Consider the following 26,485-nt stretch of genomic DNA (forward strand, 5'->3'; position numbering starts at 1 on the left):
ATTTAAAAAAAATTTTAAACCAAGCAGCCTAACTCCAGAGTTCATGCCCTTAAGCCTGAGATGTGGACTCCATTACTGAGTGGGGCTCAGGATGGGCAGAGAGATACAGTGGACCCTATTGAAGAGTCCCTATTCTTCTGCCTGAAATGGAGCCGGCCTCCCAGCGCTCAGGTCTGGCCTCCGCAGCTGGGCCAATGGCGGCCCTGTCTCAGGATACTACTGGGGACACAGCAAGTGTGCTGATGCCCTCAAGTGGCCAGGGTGGGGAAGACAGACAAAGCGTAGTCTTCAGGCTGAAGGTGTATATGGGTGGGGTATGTTAGCTCTTGGTTCCCAGCCTCTCCCCTCACAGAAGACACAACATAGGGCATTGGCATAACAGACCTTTATTTCACCAGAAGGGACAGGCAGTGGGGCAGTGCAGCATCCAAGCCCCAGACCAAACATGCAGCATCCACATGCAGGAACAGCTACACAGGCTGGGGCAGGGCCCGTGCCAGGGGTGGGGGACTGGGACCGTAGGACATCACAGCACCCCTGGGTGCTTGGCCCCTGGGCCTCCCTGCCTCCACTAGAGCAAGGAGACAGAGGGCTGGGCTGCTCCCATGGCTGGGATCCTATCACTCTGGCCAGGAAGAAAGATGGCACAAGGAGTAGGAAGTCTGGCCAGTCTACAGCACTCGATTCTATACAGGGTTGGCACAGCCTTGCCCACTGGAAGGGCCTGGCCTCACACCCAGAACAGAGCAGGCCTAGCAGGAAGAGGGTCTACAGAACTTCCTAGTCCCCAACAGGGCTAGACCCTGATCCCGGAAAGACTGAGCAGAGTTGGGACCAAGCCTCACTCCAGCAGGGACGTGTCCACGAGGGGGACTTCCCTGAGCACAAGCAGGGGCCTCCTAAGGCAGTAGTCCACGGAGAGCTGTCACAGACAGGAGGCCTTGCTTCTGTGCCCCTGGCGTGGGGTAGGAAGGTAAGGGATGAGAGCAGACCTGGGGCTGGGGAGGTGTGAAGAGAAGGGCAATGGCCTGGGTCTGTAGGGGCTAGAGTGACTGAGGCTGGGGTTTCCCAGGGGAGGGTTTAGGGCTGGAAAACCAGGCCAGGAGAGGGGCAGGTGGCCATTCTACCCAGACCCCCTGCACCCATGCTGAGGTCTGGACAAGGCCACAGGGAGGATGCACAGGGAACTTCAAGGCACCAGGATTCTGAAGAGCAGCAGGGCCACCCCTTACAGACAGACAGTGATTTTATAATAAACATCTTCAGCTTAAATTACATGATGTGTGTACAGGAGGGGTGGGCGGGAAGGGGGAAGAGAAAAAGACAGACAAAGGAAGAGGCCTATGTACAGGAAGGTGAGGGGGGAAGAGACACACCAGGTGAATATGGCAGTGAACGTGAGGGAGTGGGGTAAAGGAGAGGAGGAGGGAGACGGGCAGGAGAGGGGACGACAGCCAGAGAAGGCCTGAACACGCAGCACTTCTGGTCCCTACAGCTAAGGCACCAGAGTCGGTACATCCCCGTTGTTCCTGCAGTGTTGACACAGGCGCTGGAGGGAGGAGCGGGTGGCTGCTGAAGGGTGTGGGCTCCTCACACCTGCACGCCGGTGGCCTTCTGGATCAGGGGTATCTGGAAGGATGGGAGACACCATGAGGCCGTGGCTCTGGGGCCCACGACCGTTCCACTGAGGCCAGGAGGCTACCCAGGCAAACTCATCACCGCGAGCGGAGCACACACCTTGGACAGGTCCACGCCGGTGAGGGCGTGCACGGAGGCAGGCAGCTCGGCCAGCAGCCGGTTCACTTCCGACGTCACCTTGTTGTTGTCCCCGGTGAGGACCACGATCTCATCGACTTTGGTCAACGGGGCTGCGACTTTGGCAGCGATCTAGGAGGTCGGGTGAGAGGAGAGCTTGGTTGGTTCTGAATCCGTCCACTTGCCCTGCCCGGCATCTCTCCCCTCCCCATCTCTCCTAACCCCCCACGCAGCCTGGGCGGCCCTTCTCTGAAAGCCACACTCTGGATGCCTGCTGTAGGGTTCCTCCTCCTGCTGAATTCTCCCCCATTTAATTCTTCCGGCCAGCCCATGGCTGTGTTCCCGACAAGGCCCCGAGAATTCCTGCACGTGCCCCGCTGGTCCCGGCCTGGGCGGGAGCCTCACCTGGGGCAGGGCCTCCAGCACCATGGCCATCTTGGCCGAGTCCCCGTACTTCTGGTAGGCCTCTGCCTTGAGCTTCATCCGCTCGGCCTCTGCCTTGCCCATCGCCTCGATGACCGCCGCCTCCGCCTCACCGATTTTCCGGATCTTCTCGGCCTCTGCCTGAGCCAAGAGGACCTGCTTCACCCTGAGGGAGCCCGGGGGCGGCAGGATCAGTGGGAAGTACCTGGGGTCCCTCGAGCCTTGTCTGGGGGCCAGCAAACCCTCAAGCCCTCTGCTCGGGCAGGTGGGGTCAGGGTGGGGGACCTGTGAAGGGGGTGCCCTGGCATTCTGGCTCTGGCCAGGGAGAGGTATGGGCTTCCAGAGGCAAACGGAAGAGGAGGTTAACCAGGATGCTGTGTCAAGCACCGTTCCAGGCTCTCAAGCCTCCTTTATCTAAATTCGGTTATCCTAACAATAAAGCCGGGTCCTTCACAGTGAGTCGACAGGATGGAGGAGCACTGGCTTCTACACTGAGGCCAGGAGAGCAGAGGAGCCTGCCCGCCCGCCGCCAGCCCCCGCGGCCCCGGCAGCACTCACTTCTCGCCCTCGGCAATCTGCTGCATGCGGTGTGCCTCCGCCTCGGCGGGCCGGCGCACGGTGGCGATGAGCTCCTTGTCTGTGCGCAGGATCTCCTGCGTCTCCACTGCGATCTGCTTCTTTCGCTGCACCACCTCGATCTCAATCTCTTCTTGCCGGATCTTCTGCTGCTCGCGGGCCCCTTGCAGCTCGTAGGCCAGCTGGGCCTCGGCCGTCTGCGGCACACGTGTGGTTAGCACGTCAGAGGCCAGCTGCCACGTCTGGAGTCCTAAGCCCCAACCCAGGGGCCCTGTGGCTCCTCACCTTGATGTTGACTTCCTCACTGAAGGCCGACTTCTGCAGCTCGAAGGCTCGCTTGGAGTCGGCGATTTTGGTGTCTGCCATGAACTTCACGTCCAGCATCTCCCTCTTGCACTCGGCTTCCTGGGATCAGGAGGGGCATGTGCTGAGGGTCCTCTGAGAAACCATGGTCCCCGTACCCCGCCTCCCCAGTTCCCTGTCCCGGGGGGCGGGAAGGAGAACCCACATACCCGGATGCCTGCATCCCGCTCGGCCTCGGCCACCCCGATGTCAGCATCTCTCTGTACCACAGCCGTCTGCGTCTTGCCCAGGGAGCTCAGATAGTCCACTTTGTCATACACATCCTGGGGAGGGAAGGTAGAGGAAGTCATCCCTAGAACAGTGTTTAAGCATTTTTTTTATTTATTATTGATTTGAGAGAGAAACATTGATTTGTTGTTCCTCTTATTTATGCATTCATTGGTTGCTTCTTGTATGTGTCCTGAGAGATCGAATCCGTGACCTTGGCACATGGGGACAACGCTCTAATGACCAGGCTATCTGGCCAAGGCTCTCTAGGGACAGTTATAAGCACAAAGGCTCCCCTCCTGCCAAGCCCCCCACTCCCAGACTTAGGGGGCTACAGTTTCACCTTAATGGTAAAGCTGAGGATCTCGATGCCCATGCGGCCGACGTCAGGGGCTGCCACCTCCCGCACCAGCTTGGCAAACTGGTCCCGGTCCTGATAAATCTGCTCCACAGTCAGGGTCCCTGGGGGCAGAAGGATCATGGGCTGGCTCCCCAGGGACCTAGCCAGCTAGGAAAGGGCGGAGGCATGCAAGGAGAGGTCTGAGCATATGCAGGGCTGTGCAGTCTGAGCTCGGTCTTCCTGGTTTCTTCTCAACTGCTTAGCACCAAGCCTCCTTCTGCAGAGTCCAGGCTGGGTGAAGAAAAGTGTTCTAAGCAGCACTAGGTGCCTGATCAGACTGGCAGCCCCTCCCGCTCTCGCCCCCTTCACTCAATGCCCTCCCCTCCACTCAAAGGAAATACTCGAGGGAAAATGTCTCAGCTTTTCATCTAGAAACCTTGGTGGTCTGACAGACCCCCGCCCCCTCCCGCACCCCTCCCTGGCCCCGGTGTGGGGCCCTGCGAGGCTCCTCCGGGGCAGCAGAGGGGTCCCTGGGCTGGGCAGGGGCTCACCGAGGATGGAGCGCAGGTGCCCCTCCAGGGTCTGCAGGACGACGTTCTTGATGTCCTGCACGTTCTTGCCCAGGAACTGCTCGCAGGCCACGGCCAGAAGCTCCTTCTCCGTCATGATCTTCACCTGCCAGTGGGCACAAAGGGGCTTGAGCCAGGATGCAGGGGGCGGACGGAGGCCCCAGACCCAGTGTGGAGGAGGGTGGCCATGTCCCGCCCCTCCTTCTTCAGACCTGACCTGGGGGCAGGGGTGGAGTCTGTCTGAGGCTTCCAGTGGGGATGGCACACAAGGATGCTCAGATTGAGAGATTTCATCCTTCCTGGCAGCCCAGGCCCGGATGTGGCCCCCCTCCTGGGCACGAGGGACGTGTCCCCTCACCCTTCCAGGCCACGTGCTTGTCCCCCGTTAGCCAATTCCTCCCCTGCAGGCTCCCCACGGGCGGGAGACCTGAAGACTGAGGGGCAGAGAACGCCAAAAGGACAACGAACAGTAGGGACAGAGACGGACACACCAGGAAGGAGAGCCTAGACAGGGCAGGGGTGGGTCCAGGGGGTGCCACCCAGACCCTTCCTGAGATAATAAGCCAACACCGCCACGCCGGAGGCCTACAGCATGGCTGAGCCTCCGCTCTGGGAGGCCGAGAGGGGGACCAGGGCAGGAAGCCCCTCACCCAGGCACCAAGGGGGGAACATAACAGTCTCCGACTCCAGGGCCTGCCTGACATGACCTCATCCTCTGGTCCCCACACCGCCAGCCCCCTACCCAGGGAACGGGGACGGGCCTGGCTTCTGGGGCTTGGCAGTTCCGACACCTGCAAAGAACGGGGTGGGGTTAGTGCGCCAGGAGCCCTCCGCACCGGTTCTGTCCCTCGCGGGCCCGCTGAGGAGAAAAGGGGTGTCCGTTAGTCCTGCTGGGTGGCCAAGGGGCCGGGAGAGCACAGCACGCTCCAGTGGCGATGACCCTCTTGTGGAAGGGGGTGGGGGGGGCAGGGGCAGTGGTGCTGGAGAGAGAGCGCCCCTGGCTGTTGTCTTCTCCTCCCCCCGAATCCCAGCACAGGATGAGGCAGCTCAACGGTCATGCGCGGGGCTGCTGAGTTACTATACCTGGGCGACACCCGTCACAGTTAAAGCTACCCCCTCGGCCGTCTCTACGTCCTCGCAGCGGGGCTGCAACGTCATAATCTCTAGGGAAATCCTGCCAAGAAATGCAAAACAGGGGCATGGGTCGGGGCCCCAGGGCCTGGGCGTGGGGGAGGAGTCCAACACCTCACTGCTCCGGGGCTGCCCAGCCCAGCGCTCCTGCTGCAGAGAAGGGTGGGGAGGACCCCCAGGGGTCTGGCTGGAAGTGTGTGGAGGGGGCGGGGCTGGGGAAGCAGGGCTCTGTCCTGGTGCTCAGACCAGCGGAGGTGGGAACAGGTGCCTCCAGGGGAGTGTGAGTGTGCTCTCCGTGTGTATACTGCCTCTGCTGACAGCCCGGCTCAGAGTGGGAGAAGGAAGCAGAGAAGAGGTGGTGGTGGTCTGGGCTGGTGGAAGGGTGGGGAGGGTCCGGGAGCAGCTGTGTGTGTATATCCCGGGAGAGCAGGTAAGAGCTGGCCCTCCAGGCTGTGCTGTGTAGGTTGTTCATGGGGCCACCTGAACCTTCCCCAGGGCCCTCACCTGCTCCCTGGGCGTGCTCACACTCCAGGACGCCCCGGTCTGCCTGGCTGGGGGTACCCACTGCTGGGCCAGGAGGAGGGGATCCTGCATCCGCCCCTGGCCAGGGAAGCCTGCCTGGCCTCTCCGCCTGCCAGCGGACTACGAGGTGACGCTTACCCTCTGGGGTTGGGCCCAGGGGGTGGGAACGGGCCACACTAGAGCTTCCTGGCCAAAAAGTGCTAGAAAGGCTGGTTCTACCCAGACTGTCTGAGGCCTCAAGGGTCCACGTCACCCGTTTGAAAACGACGTAAGCGCCTGCAGTTATCTCAAGCAGAGCAGTGGATCTGGAGGCAGGCGGGCCGCTTTAGACAGGAGGTGAGGCGGCCAGGGCCCTGCCTAAAGGGCTCTGAGCTCCCAGGCCTCTGTGCTGAAGCCCGGCCGCCCCGGCTACAAGGGGCGGTCCCCTTCCCAATTAGAGATGGGGGGGGGGGGGCGGGTGAGGAAGGGAGCAGTGGTGCAGTTTTTGCCTGAAAAGGCTGAAGGGCAATATCGCGCAGAGGGAAGGGGATGGGTAAGATGACACTTAGGTCTCTTCCTGTAATGGGAACTGCGTGACAAAGAGAGCACTGCGGTCACTGAACGCCCTGGCCGAGGGATGAATCCATCAGCTGCGGCTCCGTGGCCGTGAAGAGGGAGACACCAGGCCACGTGCTTTCCAGAGTAAACACTATATTCATGATAAAGCTTGGGTTTCTGCCGAAACCGGTTTGGCTCAGTGGACAGAGCGTCGGCCTGCGGACTGAAGAGTCCTGGGTTCGATTCTGGTCAAGGGCATGTGCCTTGGTTGTGGGTGCATCCCCGGTGGGGGGTGTGCAGGAGGCAGCTGGTCGATGTTTCTCTCTCATTGATGTTTCTGGCTCTCTATCCCTCTCCCTTCCTCTCTTTAAGAAATCAATAAAAATATTTTATTAATATTTTAATTAAAAAAAAAAAATAAAGCTTGGGTTTCTCTAGCACTCTTTTCCCCAAATCCCCAGCGTGCCCTCCTAGTGTTTCACTTGCCTTTCCGATACCCCTGCCTGGCACCGCGAGGACCCGGTTCTCCCATCCATTCCACGGACGGGAAAACAAACCTGGTGACAAGAGCTCTGCTCAAGGCCCTCTCAGCAAAGCATGAGGGGCCGAGAAGGGCCAAGGCTCTTTTGCTCGGGCCTATCAAGAAGACTGAAGGGGTCAAAGGGGCTGGGCGAACAGAACTCCCCAGGAGACCTATCTTCTGGCCTTGCAATAGGGGGGCTAGGGCTTGACACAGGGCGTCAGCCCGGAGAAGAGGCTAGCAAGGGGCTCTGAGGTACCGGCCGGAGGACCAGGACTCCATCAGCGGCGACAGGACTGACCCTCCCAGCCCGGACAGCCCAGCTCTGTCACGTAAGGCCTGTGTCTCCTGCCTCAGCTCACTCCCAATTTGGCTTCCATCCAAGGACACCGACTGGCAGACTGACAGAGCTTCCAGAACCCTCTGTTCTTTCCCCACGAGCAGCCCCGTGGGCGAGGGCGAGGGCGCCGGGGACCTAAAGGGCTCTCTCCTGGTGCTCAGACCAGCGGAGGTGGGAACAGAGAGGAGAGAGGCCCGCTCTCAGGAGGGCAGCCCATCTGTCCTGCCTGCCAGGCCCCTCAGGGCAGGAAGAGAGAAGGTTAGACACAGAGGAGGAAGCAGGTGGGTTATTACCTGTGCAACCCCTGTTACGAATAGCGGGACCCCCTCCGACGTCTCAATATTCTCACAGCGACACAGGATGGTCATAACCTCCAGAGACAGTCTGAGGAGCAGCCGGGGGCAGGTAGGGAGAGGTAGGGGCAGGAAGGGGTAGGAGGGGACACAGCAAACACACACAGTGGTTACCAGATAAGCACCGATGCCTGATGCCTGGGGGCAGGGTAGCTCTCCACACCTCAGCCCCCCACTGCCAGCTCGGCCTAGGGCTGCAGGCGGCCAAAGACACCCACTGGCTGGCCTGACGCCTCTGGGTCTCTTCTCTAGCCCCCGTTCTCTTCCAAGGAGCTGCTGCTGGGCTGGGAAAGGAGCCTGCTGATGCCCTGGACCTATGACCTGGGGTCAGGAGGCCTGTGCCCCGGGCACCTGGGCTGCTCCCCACCTGCTCCCCGGGAGACCTCTGGCACCGTCAGGGAGACTTAGCCAGCTCCACGCTCCAAACACAGGCAAACCCGTGTTTCCAGAAACTGGGGGAGGGAGGTCATTCTGGGGCTTGACGAGCCATAGCAAATACCCAATCCTGCTTGGGGCACAAAAGCTCAAGGTCTGTGCTACATATCACTAAGAAGGCAATTTAGGACCCTGGCCGGTTGCTCAGTGGTTAGCGTACTGACCCTTGGCTCAGATGAAAGGGTCTCAAGTTCATGCCTGGTCAAAGGCATGTACCTCAGTTGTGGGTTTGATCCCCACCCCAGTTGGGGCTTGTGCAGGAGGGAACCAATTGCGCGCTCTCTCTCTCTCTCTCTCTCTCTCTCTCTCTCTCTCTCTCTCTCTCTCTCTTCCCCCTAACCCCTCCTCCCTTTTACTCTGTCTGAAAATCAATGGAAGAAATATCCTTAGGTGAGGATTTAAAGAATAATAATAAAATTCAGGGCCAGAAAAGTCCAAAGAAAAATTTGGATTTTCTGATTTGGGGGTGCAGGTGTCAAGGCAGGCTGGGGGAGAGAGTGTGCCCCTGCCGGAATATTCACAGGGACAACGAGCAGCTCACTTTGGCATTCCCAGTGCTGGGCACAGGCAGAGAAGACTCATGGTGAGAAAACAAGGCGCGTCTAAGCCACGGGGCCCTCCCCTTTGGGCTGCTGGGCCTCCCCGGGCAGCGTGTGTGTGCGGATGTGCACAGGGACGTGGTCGAGGCGGAGGCCAGTCTGTGGACAGCGTGGAAGGTTGCCTTGAACCAGCGGAAGGGAGGACAGAGACTGAGGCTGAAGGAGCAGAAGCGAGTAGTTTGGGGTGATGGGAAACCCTCACCTCAACCCTCACATGCCGCCCTGGGGGCGCTGGCCATGCAGATGTGCAAAGGCTGCCTTCTTCAGGCTCCCATCACTGGCACCCTAAGGCGGGAGAGAGCTCTTGACCTGCCTCAGATGGGAAACCACCAAGCTCTCCTCTGGGGAAGGAGGAGAGGGGGGATAGCAGGAAGGGAAGGAAGGAGGGAGGGAAGGAGGGAAGGCAGGAGGCTGCAGCTCAGATGCCAGGGGTGGAGGAATCGCTCAGGTAAGGAGAGAGCCGCCCGTATGAGGGTACTATGGGACGTGGCAGCAAAGAGCAGAGGGACTTCACAGAGCCTGGGGAAGACAGCTGACCCCGGAGAGGGTGACATCAGGGCAGCTGTGGAAAGCACCCCGAAAAGGAGGCTGAGGGTCCAGGCTGGTTGGCAGCCTCTCCTCTGAGCTGAGGCTCCTCCTGGTCTAGGGAGATGAAGGCCTGGGCTTGTAGCGATGTCCCCCCAGCTGGCTAGGGGTTGGGGAAAGAGGCACCCCCAGAACAGGGCCCGAGAGGAGAGGGGCTGCAGACTGAGACTGCCCAGCAAGTGGGAGCAGAGGGAGAATGCGGAGCCTGGTTTCCTAGGACAAGGCACAAGGTCTCCCACCCTCACTGCCAAACCTGCCGTCGGAGAAGCCTGGCTGAGTCTCGGGGCTCTGATCCCTGGAGCAGGAAGTGTGGGGGAGTGGGGGGCCGAGAATGTGGACAAAGAGCTGCAGAGTGTTGGCCTAGCAGTGGCTGCCCATGCAGGACCCATCTCCGGGCAAGCTGCGAATTCTCCGGGCCTCGCTGTACACTGAGGTGCTGGGACAGGACACTCTGTGGTCCCAGGACTGCAGGGCACACGGGGTGGCAGTGTCTCTGGAGAGGACAACCCCTGGTTTCTGACAGGGCATCTGGCCCACTCACAAGTGCCCATGAGCCTCCTGAGAGGAAGCCGTGGCCCGTATTGACTGCTCCCTGACGCGTTTGGCCTGGGGAGCCCACTCAGGCAGAGCAGTGAGCGGAGAGATGGGGAAGTGGGAGGGGGTGCAGGGCAATCAGTGAAGTTAAAAAACTGTGACATGCTTCCCATGCCCCGGACCCTAGCTGACACTTTCAGCCTCCCCGGAACTACAGGCACTGACCGCTCAGCGCAGCCATGCGGCTTCTATCTGCTGCCCGGTGGGGCTGGGGCAGAGGGGGAATTCCACTGGAATCTCCGTCACGTCCCCTTCAGGATGACACCCCCGGCCGGCCCTGCTGCCCTCTGGCCTGGGTCCTGGCCTGGAGGGATCTGGGTCCCTCCCCTGACCTCCCACAGCCAGGAGGGGGTGAGGGCGGGAAGGAGGCTGGCATGCCTCCTCCTCCTCCTGGGTGGGCAGTGAGGGTAGCAGGGAAGGTCCAGGTTGGATCTGGCCCTGCCAGGGGCTCTGGAGGAGCCAGAAGTTATGGCCTTATGATAGTCCCTGTGGGGAGCTGGACTGTCTCTTCCTCTAGCTTCCCACACTGGTTTAGGAAGTCCAGACCTGGCCGGCCCGCCCTGGCACTAACTCCTGAGCTCTCCACTCCCGTCTCTAACCCACTGCTACCGGAGAGCCACTTCAGACTGGACATGGATTCTCCGCTACTTAGCCCTTGCCTGCATTTCCCGGGGCCCGTAAAGGTGAGGGTGCATGTTAGGGGTCTCTTCAGCCTTCTCTCCCTCCCTAGACCCCCTCTGAGCAGGGTGTTAGAATGAAAGCTTCACAAATAACTTTTGAGCTAAAATCAGGGTGTTGGGATTCCGCCTGGGCAGGACCCTGAACTCTCTGGGCCAGAGCGAGGCCTCCAGTGGAGAAAAGTGCGCCCCCTGAGGAGGAGGTGCCCGTGGATAGACCTCCAGCGTCCCTGAGCCGCCCATCCTGCCTGCTCCTCCGGAGGCCCCCGCCCCCAGAATGACGTGTGGCAAGTGGCAGGTGCTCTAGCTGATCTGCGGGGAGACAGGGGAAAGCTGGAAACCCCCTCTCCCTTGCCCACCAGGATGCCAGCTTCCCTGGGCCCCCGGGTCCTTACCTCTTAGTGTCAGAGATACACCACCAGGCCCAGGCCCAGCCGCCAAACACGTACTGCTTATAGTCCGAACCGCAGCAGCCCCCTGGAGAACAAAGCAAAGCGCCGCTGGTCCATCCGCTCCTGGGTTCGTCTATCCCCAGTCCCTCCGACGGCAACCCCGGGCCTTTACCTGCTCAGACACTTAAATCGCATTTTGAGTGCCAGGTGCTGAGGTTACACATAAATGGGAGACCTGCCCGTAAGGGTCTTGGAATCTAGGTAGGTCAATAGGCCGTTTGCATAAAAAGGAGGAGATCCAGTGAGTAGATCGGAACATATGTGCTTTCAGAGAACACGACAGGCCCATGGGCAGGGGTGAGCAGCAAAAGCTTTCATCTTTCAGTCAGACATTCATTTAGAAAGCAAGTATTTTCTCTGCTAGGAATACAGAAATGAAGGTGATAGGTCCTGTCTTGAAGGAGATAAGACTAGGAGGAGGGACCTACTTATTATTTATTGTTATTATTATTATTATTATTATTTTTTAAAAATATATTTTATTGATTTTATACAGAGAGGAAGGGAGAGAGATAGAGAGTTAGAAACATCGATGAGAGAGAGTCATTGATCAGCTGCCTCTTGCACACCCCCTACTGGGGATATGCCCGCAACCAAGGTACATGCCCTTGACCGGAATCGAACCCGGGACCCTTCAGTCCCCAAGCCGACGCTCTATCCATTGAGCCAAACCGGTCCTGGCAATTGTTATTATTATTTAATATTTTATTGATTTTTCACAGAGAGGAAGAGAGAGGGATAGAGAGCCAGAAACATTGATGAGAGAGAAACATCGACCAGCCACCCCCTGCACACCACACCCCCCACCGGGGATGCGCCCGCAATCAATGTACATGCCCCCCGACTAGAATCGAACCCGGGACCCCTCAGTCTGCAGACCAACGCTCTATCCACTGAGCCAAACCGGTCTTGGCTGTTTTTTTTTGTGTTTTTTTTTTTTAGATTGTTATGCCATGCAATCCACCTATTATCAGGGCAGGTGCAGACAGGGAGGGAATGCAGCCCCCCACCCCTCACACACTGGGCGATTGCTGGGAGGGAGGGAGACTCGAGCCACAGTGGGAGTTTTTTTGTTTTTTAAATTAAGGCATTATACGTGTACATATCTTTCCATTCTCCCCCCTCCCCCCCCACACATGGTGGGAGCCTTGCTCAAGCCTGGCAGACACGTCGGTGAGGCTGCTCCTGTATTCCCAGGGGTTCAGAGTGACTTTGTTCCTCTGGTGGGAGCAGAGAGAGAAGGCAAGACCTCAAGACCTCAGAAAGGCCAACTCATGGCAGCAATGGAAAGAGTGAAATAAAGGGAAAGGTCTAAAAAGAAAGTGCTCCTGGAAACTACGAACCACCAAACAGAATGCGGATCTGGCCTGGACCAGACTCACGCGGCGGACCTGCTCGGCCTGCTCACAGCACAGAAAACGGAAAGCCGAGTCCTGAAATTCTTGTTGTGAGCCCTCCGGCAAAGGCCAAAATTACTCAAGTTCAAGAAGATTTGCATAAAAGCTGGAGGGGCAGTTCAGTTGTAGTGAAAAGAAACGTACAGGAAACACGACTCAAAGGACATGTGATTGTTTATTAAAAAAACCACAAAGGAAATATGATTTGGGGGAAAAAAAAGTCAGTGGACGCCTGCACTTCCATGTTCACATCTGGGGTTTTAAGGAAGCCTTTGCCTCCCAAGGTCAAGGGTCAGGGAGAGTTCCCTGTAGCTGAGTAACAGTGTCTATGAGGAACCACAGCAAGGGGCAAGCTGGAGATGGGGGAGGGCAGATCACAGTGTCTCAGGTATCAGGCCAAGGAGCTGTGTGTGTGTGTGCGTGTGTGTGTGTGCGTGTGTGAGAGAGAGAGAGAGAGAGAGAGAGAGAGAGAGAGAGAGAGGGACAGAGATGGCCACACAGAGATTTAAACTGGGGAGCAACAAGCCCTGGCCGGGTAGCTCATTTGGTTACAGTGTAGTCCCTACATGCCAAGGCTGCAGGTTCAATCCCCAGCAACCTTACAAGAATCAACCAGTGAATGTATAAAAAAGTGGAACAACAAATTGATGTTTCCCCCTCTTTCTCCCCTCCCTCCCCCCTCTCAAAAACCAATAAATTAGAAAAACAACACCCTATTTTCAGTTTAAAAAAAAAAAAATATATATATATATATATTTTATTGATTTTTTACAGAAAGGGAGAGAGATAGAGAGCCAGAAACGTCGATGAGAGAGAAACATCAACCAGCTGCCTCCTGCACACCCCCTACCGGGGATGTGCCTGCAACCAACATACATGCCCTTGACCGGAATCGAACCTGGGACCTTTCAGTCCGCAGACCGACGCTCTACCACTGAGCCAAACCGGTTTTGGCTATTTTCAGTTTTATAAATATAAAATTATATTTGCATTTTGGAAGCACTCCTTTGCACACGGAGGAAGATGCCGGGCTCAGACGCCTCGTGCAGTGGTCCAGGGGTAACTCCCGGAGAACTTCCTGTGTAAGCGGAAGGTTCTGGAGCTGCGCGGTGAACAGCGGCAGCCCTGGCCTCAGGGGGCTACTGGGCATTTGAAATGTGGCTGCTCCGACTGAGGAAATGGATTTTAATTTAACTAATTACATTGAAGTAGCCATTTGTGGCTACTGGATGCCATATGGTGTAGCTTTACAGTCCAGGTGTGGGTGAGTCTTGTAGCGACCAAACAGACACAACGGAGAGAACCTCACTGGAGAGAAGTGTCGGGTGAGTGGAGGTGAAGGGACAGTCTCCAGGAGCGCAGAGGGCATGCAGGTTCGTGAGCTGGCATCTGAGTCTGCGCACAAAACACCACATAGTTTTCCTGGGGCCGCTGCTGTGCACAGTGGGCAGGGAGCTGGGCCCGAGGTCCAGGGAGCGCAGATCAGCCCCCATGTGAGTAGTGGTAGGAAGAGGACTTAGGTCTCTGTTTCTTTGCGGTGCAAACACCTGTTCACAGGGCTGCTGCTCAGTGGAAGCCACGGCAGGCTTCTCTGCCCTGGGGAGTGGGGAATGGGAGGCCTGTAAGGACAAGCAGTCAATCTGAAACCTAAACTGTCTCAGGATCCAATGAAGTTGGAAGAAGTTCAAAAATCACAGCTTGTTTCACTTCTTCTGGCTGCTGGGGGCTGCGGCCTGGCTGCCTCCACCAGCTCCAGGGCGCTTCTCCTTGTGCTGGGGGAGGAGGGAGTGGTGGTGGTGGGGGCTGCGGGGAGGTCTGGGTGACGGTTAGGGGAGTGTCCACCCTTTACCTTTAACTCAGTCTTTGACCTTGGGAGCAGGCTGCCACACAGCTCAGGCTGGGCCTTGGCCAAGAGCAACATGGCCAGGTTCCCGGGGGTAGTAGCAACAACAGGAAGCTGGGGTTGCCAGACTGCCCCGTCCCCAGCAGCCTCCTCTCTGGACAGCACCTTCCCCCCGCCTCCTGCTCCCGCCGGGCCTGAGCACCAGTCCCAAAGGAGGACATGAGGGGTCCCTTCCTCGCCTGTCATTCCCGCTGTCTGAGACCTGAAAGTTCTCCCTAGTGTCATCTCACGTTTTCTAAGCCCACTTGCTTTCTTTGTCTATCCTTCGCCACGCTGAAGAATAACAAAACACCCCTAGATCACCTCCGCCCCACTCTTAGCCCCTCCCCAGACACATGCTGCCCTCTCAGGGAAACCCCTTACCTTCCTATCCTCCCCTCTCCCACCTTCTTCTTCCTATGTTACCCTTTTTTTTTTTTTAGTCACAAACATCCTTAGGAGTCCAGCAATGCTGGAGTGTTCATAAATGCATAAAATAAAATTCATAAGAAACAAATTATGTTAAAAGCTATACAAATATTAAAACCACCAAATATGTGGTATAGTGGGACATGTAATACATCAAATAAGGTCTATGGTAGATCTATAATTGGCTTAATTTCAAAGTAGTGATGAACATAAATGATTTAAAAAATACTTTTATTGATATCAGAGAGAAAGGAAGAGATAAAAACATCAATGATGAAAAAAAAAAAAAAATGTCCACCAACCAGATCTGAAATATCACGGCTGACATGTACACTTAAGGAACTGTTTGACATTGAAATCGGGACTCAAAAGAACTGTTGGCCCAGAAAGGAACTCACTACAGACTGATTCATTTGCCTCTCAGCATAACCATTATGGCTTGTCTCAGTTTTGGTTCTTACAAGGGTATTTCTTGGATCACATGATCTCACACATCTAGAGGAAATAATGAACAACATAAACTGATGAACAAAAACAGACCCAGAGAAAGAGAAGCAGCCATCAGACTCTTAAACCTCAGAGGGAAAGTAGGGGAGGGTGGGGGTAAGGGGGAGCGATCAACCAAAGGACTTGTGTGCATGCATATGGGCCTAGCCAGTGGCCATGGATAACAGGAGGGTGGGGGCATATGTGGGGAGGGGTTTGGGATAGGAATGGGGGATGAGGACAATTATGTGACACCATAATAAAAAATAAAAAAAAATCAATGATGAGAGAATCATTGATCGGCTGCCTCCTGCATGCTCCACACTGGGGATCCAGCCCAGAAATCCGGGTATGTGCCCTGACCTGAAACCGAACCTCGACCTCCTGGTTCAAAGGTCAACACTCAACCACTCAGCCATGCCAGCTGGGCCATAAATGATGGTTAAGGTATTACGACAAATGCAGTGTAGTAGGAAAATACCTGCTAATACCATTATGGACTGTCACCGACATTCATAATCATAGGAGACACTGAATATAAATGTACAGACGTCTACGTTCTATCCACAATCCCAGGTTAAGAGACTCTGACATATTACGGAGATGAGAGAATTATGTACGGTATCTGGACTCCCCTTTCAAAAATCCCAAAATAGAAATAGAGTCCAAGGTTTTATATTACAGAATGGAGGAGGAAGGTTAGACAATCAGAAGAACCTCCAGACTGCTCAGGTGAAGAAGATGACCAGGAGATGCATCAGCCTCCTCCTTCTGCAACTGGGCGTGGTGAGATGCTCCTGGACTGAGATACAGGCCAGGTAACCAGGCGGGGCGCGCTGGGAGGAGTCAATGTTCTTCTGGGAGTCCATGTGCAAGAGAGAGCTGCATCCCAGTTTGGTCCCTTCAAATCCCAAGGTACTATTATGCTAGGCATCATCTTTCCCTCTTCTCTCGCACCCTTCCTTGTCTCCAGCACCCTCAAGTCTCAACACAGCCTCCCCGCCCCCCCCCAAAAAACAGCTTCCATATTAGCACTGCATCGGCCTCTGGCAAGAGGACCTCGTTTCTGACAATTGGAAGATACTAAGCAGCCTATCTCAGGGTTCCTCTCGCCCCTCTCCGAAGATTGGAGCCTTTGTCTTAGTGGCTCAGAGACCAGGCTTCCAGAAAGAAACTCACAAGAGAAACAAAGTAGCTCAGTTGGTGAAAGGATTGTCCCCATAAGCCAGGGCTGTGGGTTCAGTTTCCAGTCAGGGTACAGACAAGAATCAACCAGTGTATGCATAAAGGGGTGGAACAACAAGTTGATATTTTTCTCTCTTAAAAAAAAAAAATCAATGAGCCGAGACTGGTTTGGCTCAGTGGATAGAGCGTCGGCTTGGGGACTGAAGGGACCCGGGTTCGATTCCGGTCAAGGGCATGTACCTTGGTTGCGGGCATATCCCCAGTGGGGGGTATGTAGGAGGCAGCTGATCGATGACTCTCTCTCATCGATGTTTCTAGCTCTCTATCTCTCTCCCTTCCTCTCTGTACAAAATCAATAAAATATATTTAAAAAAAAAAATCAATGAGAGAGAGAGAAAAAAAAAGGAAGTCCTGCTGGTGGGGATCAGTGGTTGGGCATCAATCCATGAACTAAGGTCACCAGTCTGACTTCCCGGCAGCGCACATACCAGATTGTGGGCTGGATATCCAGTAGGGGGCATATAGGAGACAGACGATCTATGAAGTTTCTGTTTCTCTCTCATCGATGTTTCCCTCTATCCCTCTGCCTTTAAAAACCAATAAAAACAGCCGAAGCCGGTTTGGCTCAGTGGTAGAGCATCAGTCTGCGGACTGAAGGGTCCCAGGTTCGATTCCGGTCAAGGGCATGTACCTTGGTTGCGGGCACATCCCCGGTAGGGGGTGTGCAAGAGGCAGCTGGTCGATGTTTCTCTCTCATCGACATTTCTAGCTCTCTATCTCTCTCCCTTTCTCCTCTCCGTGAAATATCAATAAAATATATTAAAAAAACAATAAAAACATTTAAAAAAAATAAAAATCTAATGCAGATTCGGGTTCTAAAAGCCTTCTTTATGAGTGGGGGCTGGAAGACTGGTGTAGATCTTACAGAAGTAGGTGTAAATTTGGCCTCAGTCGCCCTAGCTGCTTTGGCTCAGTGGATAGAGTGTCAGCCTGCTGACCAAAGGGTCCTGGGCTTGATTTCCAGTAGGGGGCGTGCAGGAGGCAGCCAATCAATGATTCTCATCATGGACGTTTCTCTCTTTCTCTCTCCCTCTCCCTTCCTCTTTGAAATCAATAAAAATATTTGGCCCCAAAGTTCTCTGGGGATCTCCCTCCTGACCTCAAGGCTATCTCAGGTCTACAGGAAAGTGAAGTATCTTATTTCCCCCACAGGAATAAGAGCCTGAGCAGCGAGAGCAGGGATTTCCTATCGCAGTGAAGAGATTGATTTTAAGATCCAGACTGTGCCAGAAGCCAGGTTCTGGGGTAAAAGTTTCCAATGGACTTATCAATCTTTCCCCAAGGTGGGCAGCTGTAACACCTGGCTTAGCTTCCTCGCTTCTACCTCCTCCTGCAGACAGCTGTAAAACTCTGTGCACAGGCTTAAAATGGGCACTGAGAGTGGAAAGTAAGACATGAGGCCTCCAAGCTGTCAGGAACCGCGGACCCTCCCTGGCACCTGCCATCCAGGGCTGCTTCAGCCACCTTCCAAGAAGCCCACCTATACAATGTAACAGGCAGCCTTCAGACAAGATACCTCCCCCCGCCCCCCATACTGCAGAGTCTCCAGGCCCCACCTAGGCGCACAGAAATTCTGGAGCCTGCAGCATTTTTGCAACAGGGAACAACAGCACAAACCAGAATCCGATTTCTCAACCTGTAGAGGCCGCACCCAGCTCGATGCCAGGAAACCCCAGCAAGCCCCAGCCTGCTGCGGATTAACGGGCCTCCGAGCGCCGGGAGAAGCGACGTGTCCCAGGGCCGCTCCCCACGGAGGCACCTGCTCCCCAGAGCCCGCGGCCCACCCACCCCGAGTCCCGGGCGCTGGAATCCGGCCAAAGCTCTCCCTCCCGGAACCCCACCGCTCCAGTTCGGGATCTCCGCCCGGCCCCGCCCCCCCTAAGGCCACGGCGGGGGGGGGGGGGGCCGGGGGGGACGTGCCTGGAGGGGAGGCGGAGAAAGGAGGGGATCAACATGGGGACAACACGCTGTGAGGGAGGAGCCCTGGGGGCGCCGAGCCCCGGAGCTGTGAGTACAGGGTGTGTGTGTGTGTGTGGGGGGGGAATTCTATGGGAGGGTCTCGGGGGCCGGGCGCCCGGAGCGCAGCAGCCTCAGGCCCGATTCTCGGGGTCCTGACCTCGGCCCCTCCCGCACCCCCGCGGCACTGCCCTCACCCCTCGGGGGCCTTCCCTGGTCTGCTCTTCCCCGCGCTCCCCAGCCCGAGACCACCCCCTGCGCACCCACCTTTCCAGGCACAGCACCACCCGACCGCCCACACCGCCCGCACGGGGCGCCCCAGCCCCACCTCCCCCGCGGCCCCCTCACCTGAAACCACCAGCGCCTCGTTGGGCCCCACCGTGTGGCAGTTGCCCATGGCGCCGCCGGCGGGACGGGAGGCCCCAGGGGCCGCGGAGACCGGGAGGACGGCGGTGGCAGCCCGCACTCCGCTCCCGCCGCACCGCGGGCCGCGCCCAGCCAAGCGCGCCGCCCCCCGCCTGCCCACCAGCGCCCCCTCGCGGCCGCAGCGCCGCCGGAAGTGGGGCGGCGGGGGGCGGGGCCGGCGCGGTGAGCCGCAGCGAGAGGCAATACGCTTTATTGCACGCGGGGCGGGTCGGGGTGGCGGGGCCCGGCCCTAATGCACCCGGAAAGCACCCCTCCGCTCCCACGAGGCGCCCAGATAACAACCGCCCTGCCCTGCTCTGCCCTGCGCTGCGCTGCCTCACCGCTCCGGCATCCACCCACCTTACAGCAGCTGGCCCTGGAGCCAGACCTGGGTTCAAGTTTTAGTCCCTGCTCTTCCCAGCTGGGAGACCTTGGGCGAGTCCCTTACCCCTGTTGCCTAACCTTTATGCAAAACGGGGATGATCCGATCATCTAGCTCCGAGGTTGCTATCAGTTCAGTAATCCCCAGTATTGGCAGTACACCAAGTGACAGATTCCCTGGCCTTCATCCAGGCTACTCAGCATCGCTGAGGGTGCACCTTACAAATAAGACATGTAAATTCCTGAGAAGCAGTGTCTGGCACACCACACACACACACAGCTTCTCCTTAAACTTGGCTTACTTCTCAAACTCAGGAAGAAACAGTCACCTATATTTCCTTCCACTAGGAAAAGAGCTGTCCAGGTCACACCTTGACACCCCAAAAGTAACCAAGGAGGTAAAAACTGCAAACTCCTCGACGGCCAGGCCATGGACCCGCACACAGCCAGGGTGTTTCAGGGCCACCAAGTGCCATAGCGAGCATCCCAGCGGGGGATTAAGAGGCCTGGGGCTCAGGTGCAGCTTTAACCCAAATTCGGTGTGTGACCTTAGACAAGTCTGGTGAGCTCTGCGGGCTGGGATGGGGTTCAGAAACTGGGGGCTCCTCAGGGTGGGGGCTGCTCCGAGAAGATGGGGTCCCCGAGTCCTCAGGGTGGGGGTCTTCATCAGACTCGGCATCCTCTCCCAGTCCAAGCCCTGCCAGCCTCTTGCTGGCCTCCCACAGCCGGTGAGCTGCCCGGTCGTCTCTGGCAGCCGGAGGCACCTCCTCCACACGGCAGTTGGCAAAGTATCTTCCACTGAGGGGCTCAATGCCCTCCTGGAGAGCGCAGTACAGGGGCGTCTGGGCACCCCCTCCCGGGGTCCGGAGCACCAGCCAAGCCAGTGGGTGCAAAAGTGGGCGCAGCCATCCGGGAACATGACGCAGGAACAGGTCCGAGTTCACAGGCCCTGTGCACAGGAGAGAGGAAGGAGTGGGGAGTACAGTGGGTGAGGGCCCAGGGTCAGAGCTGTGAGGAAAGGGCTGGAAGGGAGTGGGGGGAACGGGCTCCAGTTCCAGGGGAACCAGGGTAGTGTTTACTGGGCATTCAGGGCCCTTACAAGGCGACCTCACTCATTTCCAACAACACGCCTCTCCTCCATCCAAACTCCTCGCACATCCCCACCTCCCAGATTGAGCTCATGTGAGGGACAATCCTGTCTCCATCTTCCTTTGTTTAACTGAAATATGGTAGCAATCAAACGGGTAAAAACTGCTGTTTGAATTTTAACCTTGCTATCTGATTTCCACCTTCGATTACTTGCTTAAACAAGAGGGTAGTTACAGGAGATAGACTCCCACCGACTCAGTAGCTTCAGGGGTAGAATCTATAGATAACTTTTCGAGATTAACCTCTGAGTTCTGTTTTTGTATTATGGGCAAGATAGGGCCACATTCCAATGTTCCCAGCCTTTAGAATTTAGAACTAAGGGAAGTTCCTGTGGTTTGAAGCTTTAAAAGGGATTGCCTACACCTGGGTCAGTGCGGTCGGTCGTGTGGGGCCCACCTGCGTGTGGTGCTCCCGCAGCGTCCTGGCCAGTTTTTCAATAAACTCTTGCCTGCTTTTTTTAAAATCCATCATCAGCCTCCGGTGGTCTTATTTTGAACCCAGGGTTTGACCCCACAACATTACCAGCAAACATTTATTAACTCCTATGGTAGACCAGCCACACTTTGGGACACTGGAGATATGGAGGGTAATAAAGGCTTGATAAAGATTAGCTGTGGTGATGATTATTTTCACTACTATAATTACTAGTTGTGATTATTATTGTCATGCTTGTAATTACTAATTAGCCACAGGCAGTGACTATCTGGAATGCAGTATGGTAATGTGGGCAGGGCAGATTTTGTTCTCCAGGAACCTGCTCCCTGAAGGCAGGGGTAGGTCTTATTCATTAGTTAACTCATTCAGAAAACCTCAGACCCTGATGGCCCAGCCCATCTCTGTACCACACCACGGCCACTTTCCCCTCCTCACTCGGTCTTGGCCACACCCGGCTCCCTGGTCTTTCTCAAGCCCAGCAGGCACTTCTGCATCAGGGCAGAAGTTGCTATTTGCTCTGTTCTTTACACTCTTCTCCCCAGAAAGCCACATGGCCCATTCTCTCATCTCCTTTGGGCCTCTATTCGAGTGTTACCTTCTCAGGTGGATCTTTCTTGACTGCCATCGATAAAATAGCACCCCGCCGTTTCACACCCTCCTTAACCCGTCTTATCTTTCTCCATAGCACTTTATCACCACCTGCCATTGTATATGTTTATCAGTGGTGTCTCCTTCCCCTAAACGCCACAATGAAAGAGTTTACTTTGTTGGTTCACTGCTCTATTCCCAGCACTGAGATTAATGCCTGGCACACAGTAGGTACTCAGTAAATGCTTCTTGAAATTAGGATCATTAGCTATTATCATCATAGTATAGTCAGTTCAGTCATACAGATGGCTCCTTGGGCTGAGAACCTGGGCCTTATTCATGGCCATACCCTACCCAGCAGTCAGCATCCAACCTTGTGGGAGGAGAGCAAGAACCCAGACAAAAAGAGCCTGGTTTCAAGACCAGCAAAGAGCAGGTCTCTCCTCGGACCACGCTTCCTTCCTGCTCTGAGATCCTGCAGCTCAATGAGAGGCTGGGGGAGCAAGGAGGAGGCAGGGATGGGGAGAGGGAATCAAAACAGCCCACGAGCCAGGCCTCACCTGGGTGAGCTGCATAGCAGGTGACGCCAGTGCCCTCAAGCTGTGTGGCGAGCTCCCTGGCAAACAACACGTTGGCCAGCTTGCTGTCGGCATATGCTCGCAGCTCCTGCTGCCAGCCCACCACCGGGCGGTCCAGGCGCGCGAAGTCCAGGCGCCCTCGCCGGTGGGCAGCGGAGGCCACCACCACCACGCGGCTGGGGGTGCAGGCCTTCAGCCGGGGCAGCAGCAGGTGTGTCAGCAGGAAGGGGCCGATGTGGTTTACTCGCAGGAGCAGGTTAAAGGGCTCCCGGGTCTGTCCGCAGGAACTGATCCCTGGGGCAGGGACGGGGTGTGAGCAATTGCTCCGGAGCGAACCCCCCTAGGCCTTGGTGGCCCTGATCTGTGAGATGGAGTTGGGGACATCCTTCCCACATATCCACTGACCCCCAGCCATGCCTGGCTGGCTGGAAGGGATGGCTGCCCCTCCAACAACCCCCCTTCACCCCCCGCCCCCCTTAGGGCCTGCATCTCACCAGCATTGTGGACGAGGATGTCCAGCCGTGGCTCAGACCTCAGGAAGGCAGTAGCGAAGGCCCGCACTGAGGCCAGACTGGCCAAGTCCAAGGCCATGAAGATGACTTCATTGTTCCCGCTCTCCTGTGGAGCGGCAAGGGCTGGGCTTGTTACCAGATACCTCTCTCCTCTCCCCTATCCCCAGGCACCAAATTCTGAGAGTCTACCTCCTACTACCTGTGTTTCCCCGAAAATAAGACATCCTCCGAAAATAAGACCTAGTGCATGGAAAGATAAGACATCCCCTGAAAATAAGACCTAGCACAACTTTGGGAGAAAAAATTAATATGACACTGTCTTATTTTCCGGGAAACAGGGTATTACTAAGATCTGCCCCTATGCATTAGACGATTAGAGTAATATGAATAAGAGTGTAGACTCTGGGTTTTTTTTTTTTAAATCCTCACCCAAGAGGTGAGGGTATATTCCACCCCAGATTTTTAGAGAGAGAGGAAGGGAGGGGTGAGAAGGAGAGAGAAACCTTGATGCAAGAGAGACACACTGACTCACTGCCTCCTGCTTGCCCCAACCAGGATTGAACCTGCCACTGAGGCACACACCTTTGACCGGGAATCGAAACCACAGGCCAAGGCTCTAGCAACTGGCCAGGGCAGGATGTAAATCTTGACTATGCTTTTTACTCACGTGTGACCTTGGGCAAGATAATCTCTCTTGATAATCTGTCTTAGTTCTCTCACTGTGAAATGGGAAGAATACTAGTGCCTCTATCATAGAGCTGTGAGGATTAAATGAGTTACATAATTTATGTAAAATGCTTAGAATAGTCCCTGGCACACAGCACTCTGTGGGTACTTGCTATTACTGTGTTATTATTATTGTCCCCTCTATCTTACTCTAAAATCTACAGTAGACTTCCTGTTGGTCTCCTTTCAAACCTCTTGCCCCCTCCAGTCTAGGCATCACACTGCCACCAAAGGTTGGTGCCTGCTGAGGGCCCTTCATTGGATATCTACTGCCCATCCTATAAAATCTGAGCCCCTCAATGAGGTCCGTAAGGGCCTCCTAAACCTGGCCCTGACCCTTTCATTTTGCTTCTTCCTTCCGAACTTCCCGATGCCCCAGCCTCATTCCCTCCCAACCCAGTGCGATGTGTCCCCAGTTTCTTAAATTAGACCAGGGCCTTTGCATAGGGAAGTTCCCTTCCCTAGTGTTTTTCATTAATGCAACTTCTACTAGTTCTTACACATCTTAAAACAGCTATTACTGGCGAAACCGGTTTGGCTCAGTGGATGGAGCGTCAGGTTCGACTCAAGGTTCCCAGGTTCGATTCCCGTCAAGGGCATGTGCCTTGGTTGCAGGCACATCCCCAGTAGGGGGTGTGCAGGAGGCAGCTGATCCATAGAGAGTTTCTAACTCTCTATCCCTCTCCCTTCCTCTCTGGAATAAAATATATTAAAAAAAAAAAAGAAAGCAAAAAAAAAAAAAAAAAGCAATTCAGGAAGTCCACTCCCCAGCTTGGGTCTGTGCCCCTCCCTCAGGGCACCGGTGCACGCCCCTTTGCACTAAAGGAACTGAGACGAACTCTCCTCTCTGAACTGGATCACCAGGAGCCACTCTGCTCACCCACCGTCTCCCGAAGTCTCGGTCCTCTGTCCTCTGTTCGCCGCCCCCCCCCCCCCCCCCCGCACCTGGCGAAGGTCAAAGGCCGCCGCCTCTCCGCGCTCCCGGCTCCGGCAGGCCAGCACCACGCGCGCTCCCCGGCGCGCCAGCTCCAGGGCCGTCATCTTCCCGATGCCGCTGTTGGCGCCTGCGGGAGGAGGGCGGCGGGAGCCCAGCTGAGCCCGGCGGCCGGCGCCCCCGCAGCCCCGGCCCCCGCCCCCGCCCCCGCCCCCGCCGGCGGCCCGCACTCACCCGTCACCACCGCGGTGCGGCCCCGCAGGCTCCCGCCGCCGCCGCAGGGCGGGGCCTTCACCAGGTTGTAGTAGAGCAGCACGTAGGCGCCCAGCAGCAGCCCCGCGCCCAGCAGCAGCGCCTCCATGCCGCCGCGCCTCCGGCTCCTCCCAGGCCTGCCGCCCGGGCCGCCGCCCACCCGCCCCGCACCGGCTGCGAAGGGCGCCGCGAGGATCCCGGAAGGCGGAGGCGGAGGGGAAGACTGGCGGCGGGCGGGCAGGGGTGTGAGCGTGCGTGGGCCCTGCGAGCGCCCCCTAGGCAGGCGTCCGTGCCCTCTGGCTGTGTGTGTGTGTGTGTGTGTGTGTGTGTGTGTGAACACCGAGGTGCGTGTGTGCATGTGGGCCCTGGGAGCGCCCTCTAGGTGTGTGCCTGCGCGGGTGTGGGTGCCCTCTAGGTCTGTACATGCAGCCACATTCCGCGTGTGAATGAATTCCATGGGCTCTGGGAACACGCTTCAGGTTGTGCCTCTGGATCCTCTGTGATCCCCCCCCCCCCACTTTCTTTTATTTATTGTTTATCTTAATTTTTCTATTTTATTTGTTTTTTCCATTGACTTTAAAAAATATATATATATTATTGATTTTTCACAGAGAGGAAGGGAGAGGGATAGAGAGAGAGTTAGAAACATCAATGAGAGAGAAACATCAACCAGCTGCCTCCTGCAAGACCCCTGCCGGGGATGTTGCCCACAACCAATGTACATGCCCTTGACTGGAATCAAACCTGGGTCCTTCCAGTCTGCAGACTGACGCTCTATCCACTGAGCCAAACCGGTTTTGGCCCATTGACTTATTTTTTTTAATATATATATATATATATATATATATATATATATATATTATTGATTTTTTACAGAGAGGAAGGGAGAGAGATAGAGAGCTAGAAACGTCGATGAGAGAGAAACATCGACCAGCTGCCTCTTGCACACCCCCCACTGGGGATGTGCCCGCAACCAAGGTACATGCCCTTGACCGGAATCTAACCTGGGACCTTTCAGTCCGCAGACCGACGCTCTACCACTGAGCCAAACCGGTTTCGGCCCCATTGACTTTTTTAGAGAGTGGAAGGGAGGGGAGAGACACAGAGAGAAACATGGATGTGACAGAGACACAGCAATTGGTTGCCTCCCCCAAGCACTCCCACCAGGGACAGGAATGAAGCCTTCGACCAAGGTATGTGTCCTTGACTGGAATCCAACCCAGGATTCTTCAGTTCGTGGGCCTACACTCTATTCACTGAGCCTGGCCTGCCAGGGCACCCTCCTTTTAGAAGGAGAAGGAGGGAGAAAAACATCGATTTGTTGTTCCACTCATTCGTGTACTCATTGGTTGACTCCCCTTTGACCAGTGATGGAACCGATGTACACCTTGGCATAGGGGTACCACGTTCTAACCAACAGCTACCCGGCCAGGGATGGGTCCTTTTTGTGTGTGCATTTTTTATGTGTTTGTGTCCATGTTGCTGAGAGCCCGTCCAGGCATGTGCATGCATCTGTAGTCTGTGTGTGTGTGTGTGTTTGAATGAATATAAAATGTACCTTTGAATGAATATAAAATGTGTCCTTTGTGTGGTGCCCTATAACTGAAGGCTTGCAGGAAGGCTAACAGGGTGTGTATGAGCCCTCTGAGTGGCAGTGTGTAAGAGAGGTTCCCTCTGAAGAAGCCTTCATACATGAATACTCTTATATCTGAAAGCAACTTCCATCCTGGATCCCTTATCCTCCCTAAACAAGTCCTTCATTCATATCCTCATAACCCATCCTCAGCTCCTCGGATTTTCCCCATTGGAGGCAAAGGAGGTGATACAGTGTTCAGCATGGCACATCAGTTAAGGGCTGTCAGGATTCACTTTCCTTAGCTGTCTGTATCTGTCTGTCTCTGCTCCCCACCCCCTCCAATTCTGAAGGGAAGTAGGAAGAGAGTGTAATATTTATCTGACTTCCAGGAGGAAATTCTCCACAGAATGGTTCTCACAGAAATGGGTAAAGAAACTCCCATCACTCAATGGGAGAAGTGACTTTGATGACAAGGTGGGTGGGAACAGCTAGGGAGGCAAGGGTAAGGGCGCTCCTGGCCAGGTGACTTGCCAGAAGAAAGGACCTTGTCTGAGAAATCCAGTACAATTTAGTATC

General features: G+C 55.9%; 2 protein-coding genes across 6 annotated transcripts; both read right to left on the bottom strand.

Annotated features, from left to right (window-relative positions):
* Positions 1 to 370: 370 nt before the first annotated feature.
* FLOT2 (flotillin 2) lies at positions 371 to 18,972 on the bottom strand. 5 transcript variants are annotated; one of them, XM_084862995.1, is made up of 12 exons: positions 18,722 to 18,865; positions 10,922 to 11,003; positions 7,577 to 7,667; positions 5,317 to 5,407; positions 4,216 to 4,339; positions 3,668 to 3,786; positions 3,267 to 3,380; positions 3,040 to 3,159; positions 2,737 to 2,951; positions 2,161 to 2,344; positions 1,738 to 1,887; positions 371 to 1,629 (listed from the first exon to the last, which is right to left on the bottom strand). In XM_084862995.1, exons 4-12 carry the CDS (start codon positions 5,389 to 5,391, stop codon positions 1,591 to 1,593), a joined length of 1,140 nt encoding a protein of 379 aa, XP_084719121.1. In that variant the 5' UTR covers positions 5,392 to 5,407; positions 7,577 to 7,667; positions 10,922 to 11,003; positions 18,722 to 18,865; the 3' UTR covers positions 371 to 1,590. The 5 variants fall into 5 exon arrangements, with proteins under 5 accessions (XP_084719121.1, XP_084719120.1, XP_084719119.1 ...); XM_084862994.1 differs by lacking the exon at positions 5,317 to 5,407 and having other exon boundaries at positions 18,722 to 18,900; XM_084862993.1 differs by lacking the exon at positions 7,577 to 7,667 and having other exon boundaries at positions 18,722 to 18,896.
* Positions 18,969 to 24,631, bottom strand: DHRS13 (dehydrogenase/reductase 13). Its single transcript, XM_084863016.1, has 5 exons — positions 24,316 to 24,631; positions 24,093 to 24,211; positions 22,404 to 22,527; positions 21,892 to 22,203; positions 18,969 to 20,108 (listed from the first exon to the last, which is right to left on the bottom strand). Exons 1-5 carry the CDS (start codon positions 24,440 to 24,442, stop codon positions 19,657 to 19,659), a joined length of 1,134 nt encoding a protein of 377 aa, XP_084719142.1. The 5' UTR covers positions 24,443 to 24,631; the 3' UTR covers positions 18,969 to 19,656.
* Between the last annotated feature and the right edge of the window lie 1,854 nt (positions 24,632 to 26,485).

The sequence above is a fragment of the Pipistrellus hanaki genome (genome assembly GCF_964339955.1).
Source record: "Pipistrellus hanaki genome assembly, chromosome: 16".
NCBI classification, from domain to species: Eukaryota; Metazoa; Chordata; class Mammalia; order Chiroptera; family Vespertilionidae; genus Pipistrellus; species Pipistrellus hanaki.

Coding starts and splice junctions, on each gene's coding strand:
- FLOT2 (XM_084862994.1), bottom strand. CDS start 18,770: ATGGGCAACTGCCACACGGTGGGGCCCAACGAGGCGCTGGTGGTTTCA. Junction 3,381..3,667: donor TCCTCAGCTTTACCATTAAG/GTGAAACTGTAG, acceptor TTCCCTCCCCAG/GATGTGTATGACAAAGTGGA. Junction 2,952..3,039: donor GTGAGGAAGTCAACATCAAG/GTGAGGAGCCAC, acceptor CGTGTGCCGCAG/ACGGCCGAGGCCCAGCTGGC.
- DHRS13 (XM_084863016.1), bottom strand. CDS start 24,442: ATGGAGGCGCTGCTGCTGGGCGCGGGGCTGCTGCTGGGCGCCTACGTG. Junction 24,212..24,315: donor CCGCACCGCGGTGGTGACGG/GTGAGTGCGGGC, acceptor CTCCTCCCGCAG/GCGCCAACAGCGGCATCGGG. Junction 22,528..24,092: donor CGGCCTTTGACCTTCGCCAG/GTGCGGGGGGGG, acceptor GCCGCTCCACAG/GAGAGCGGGAACAATGAAGT.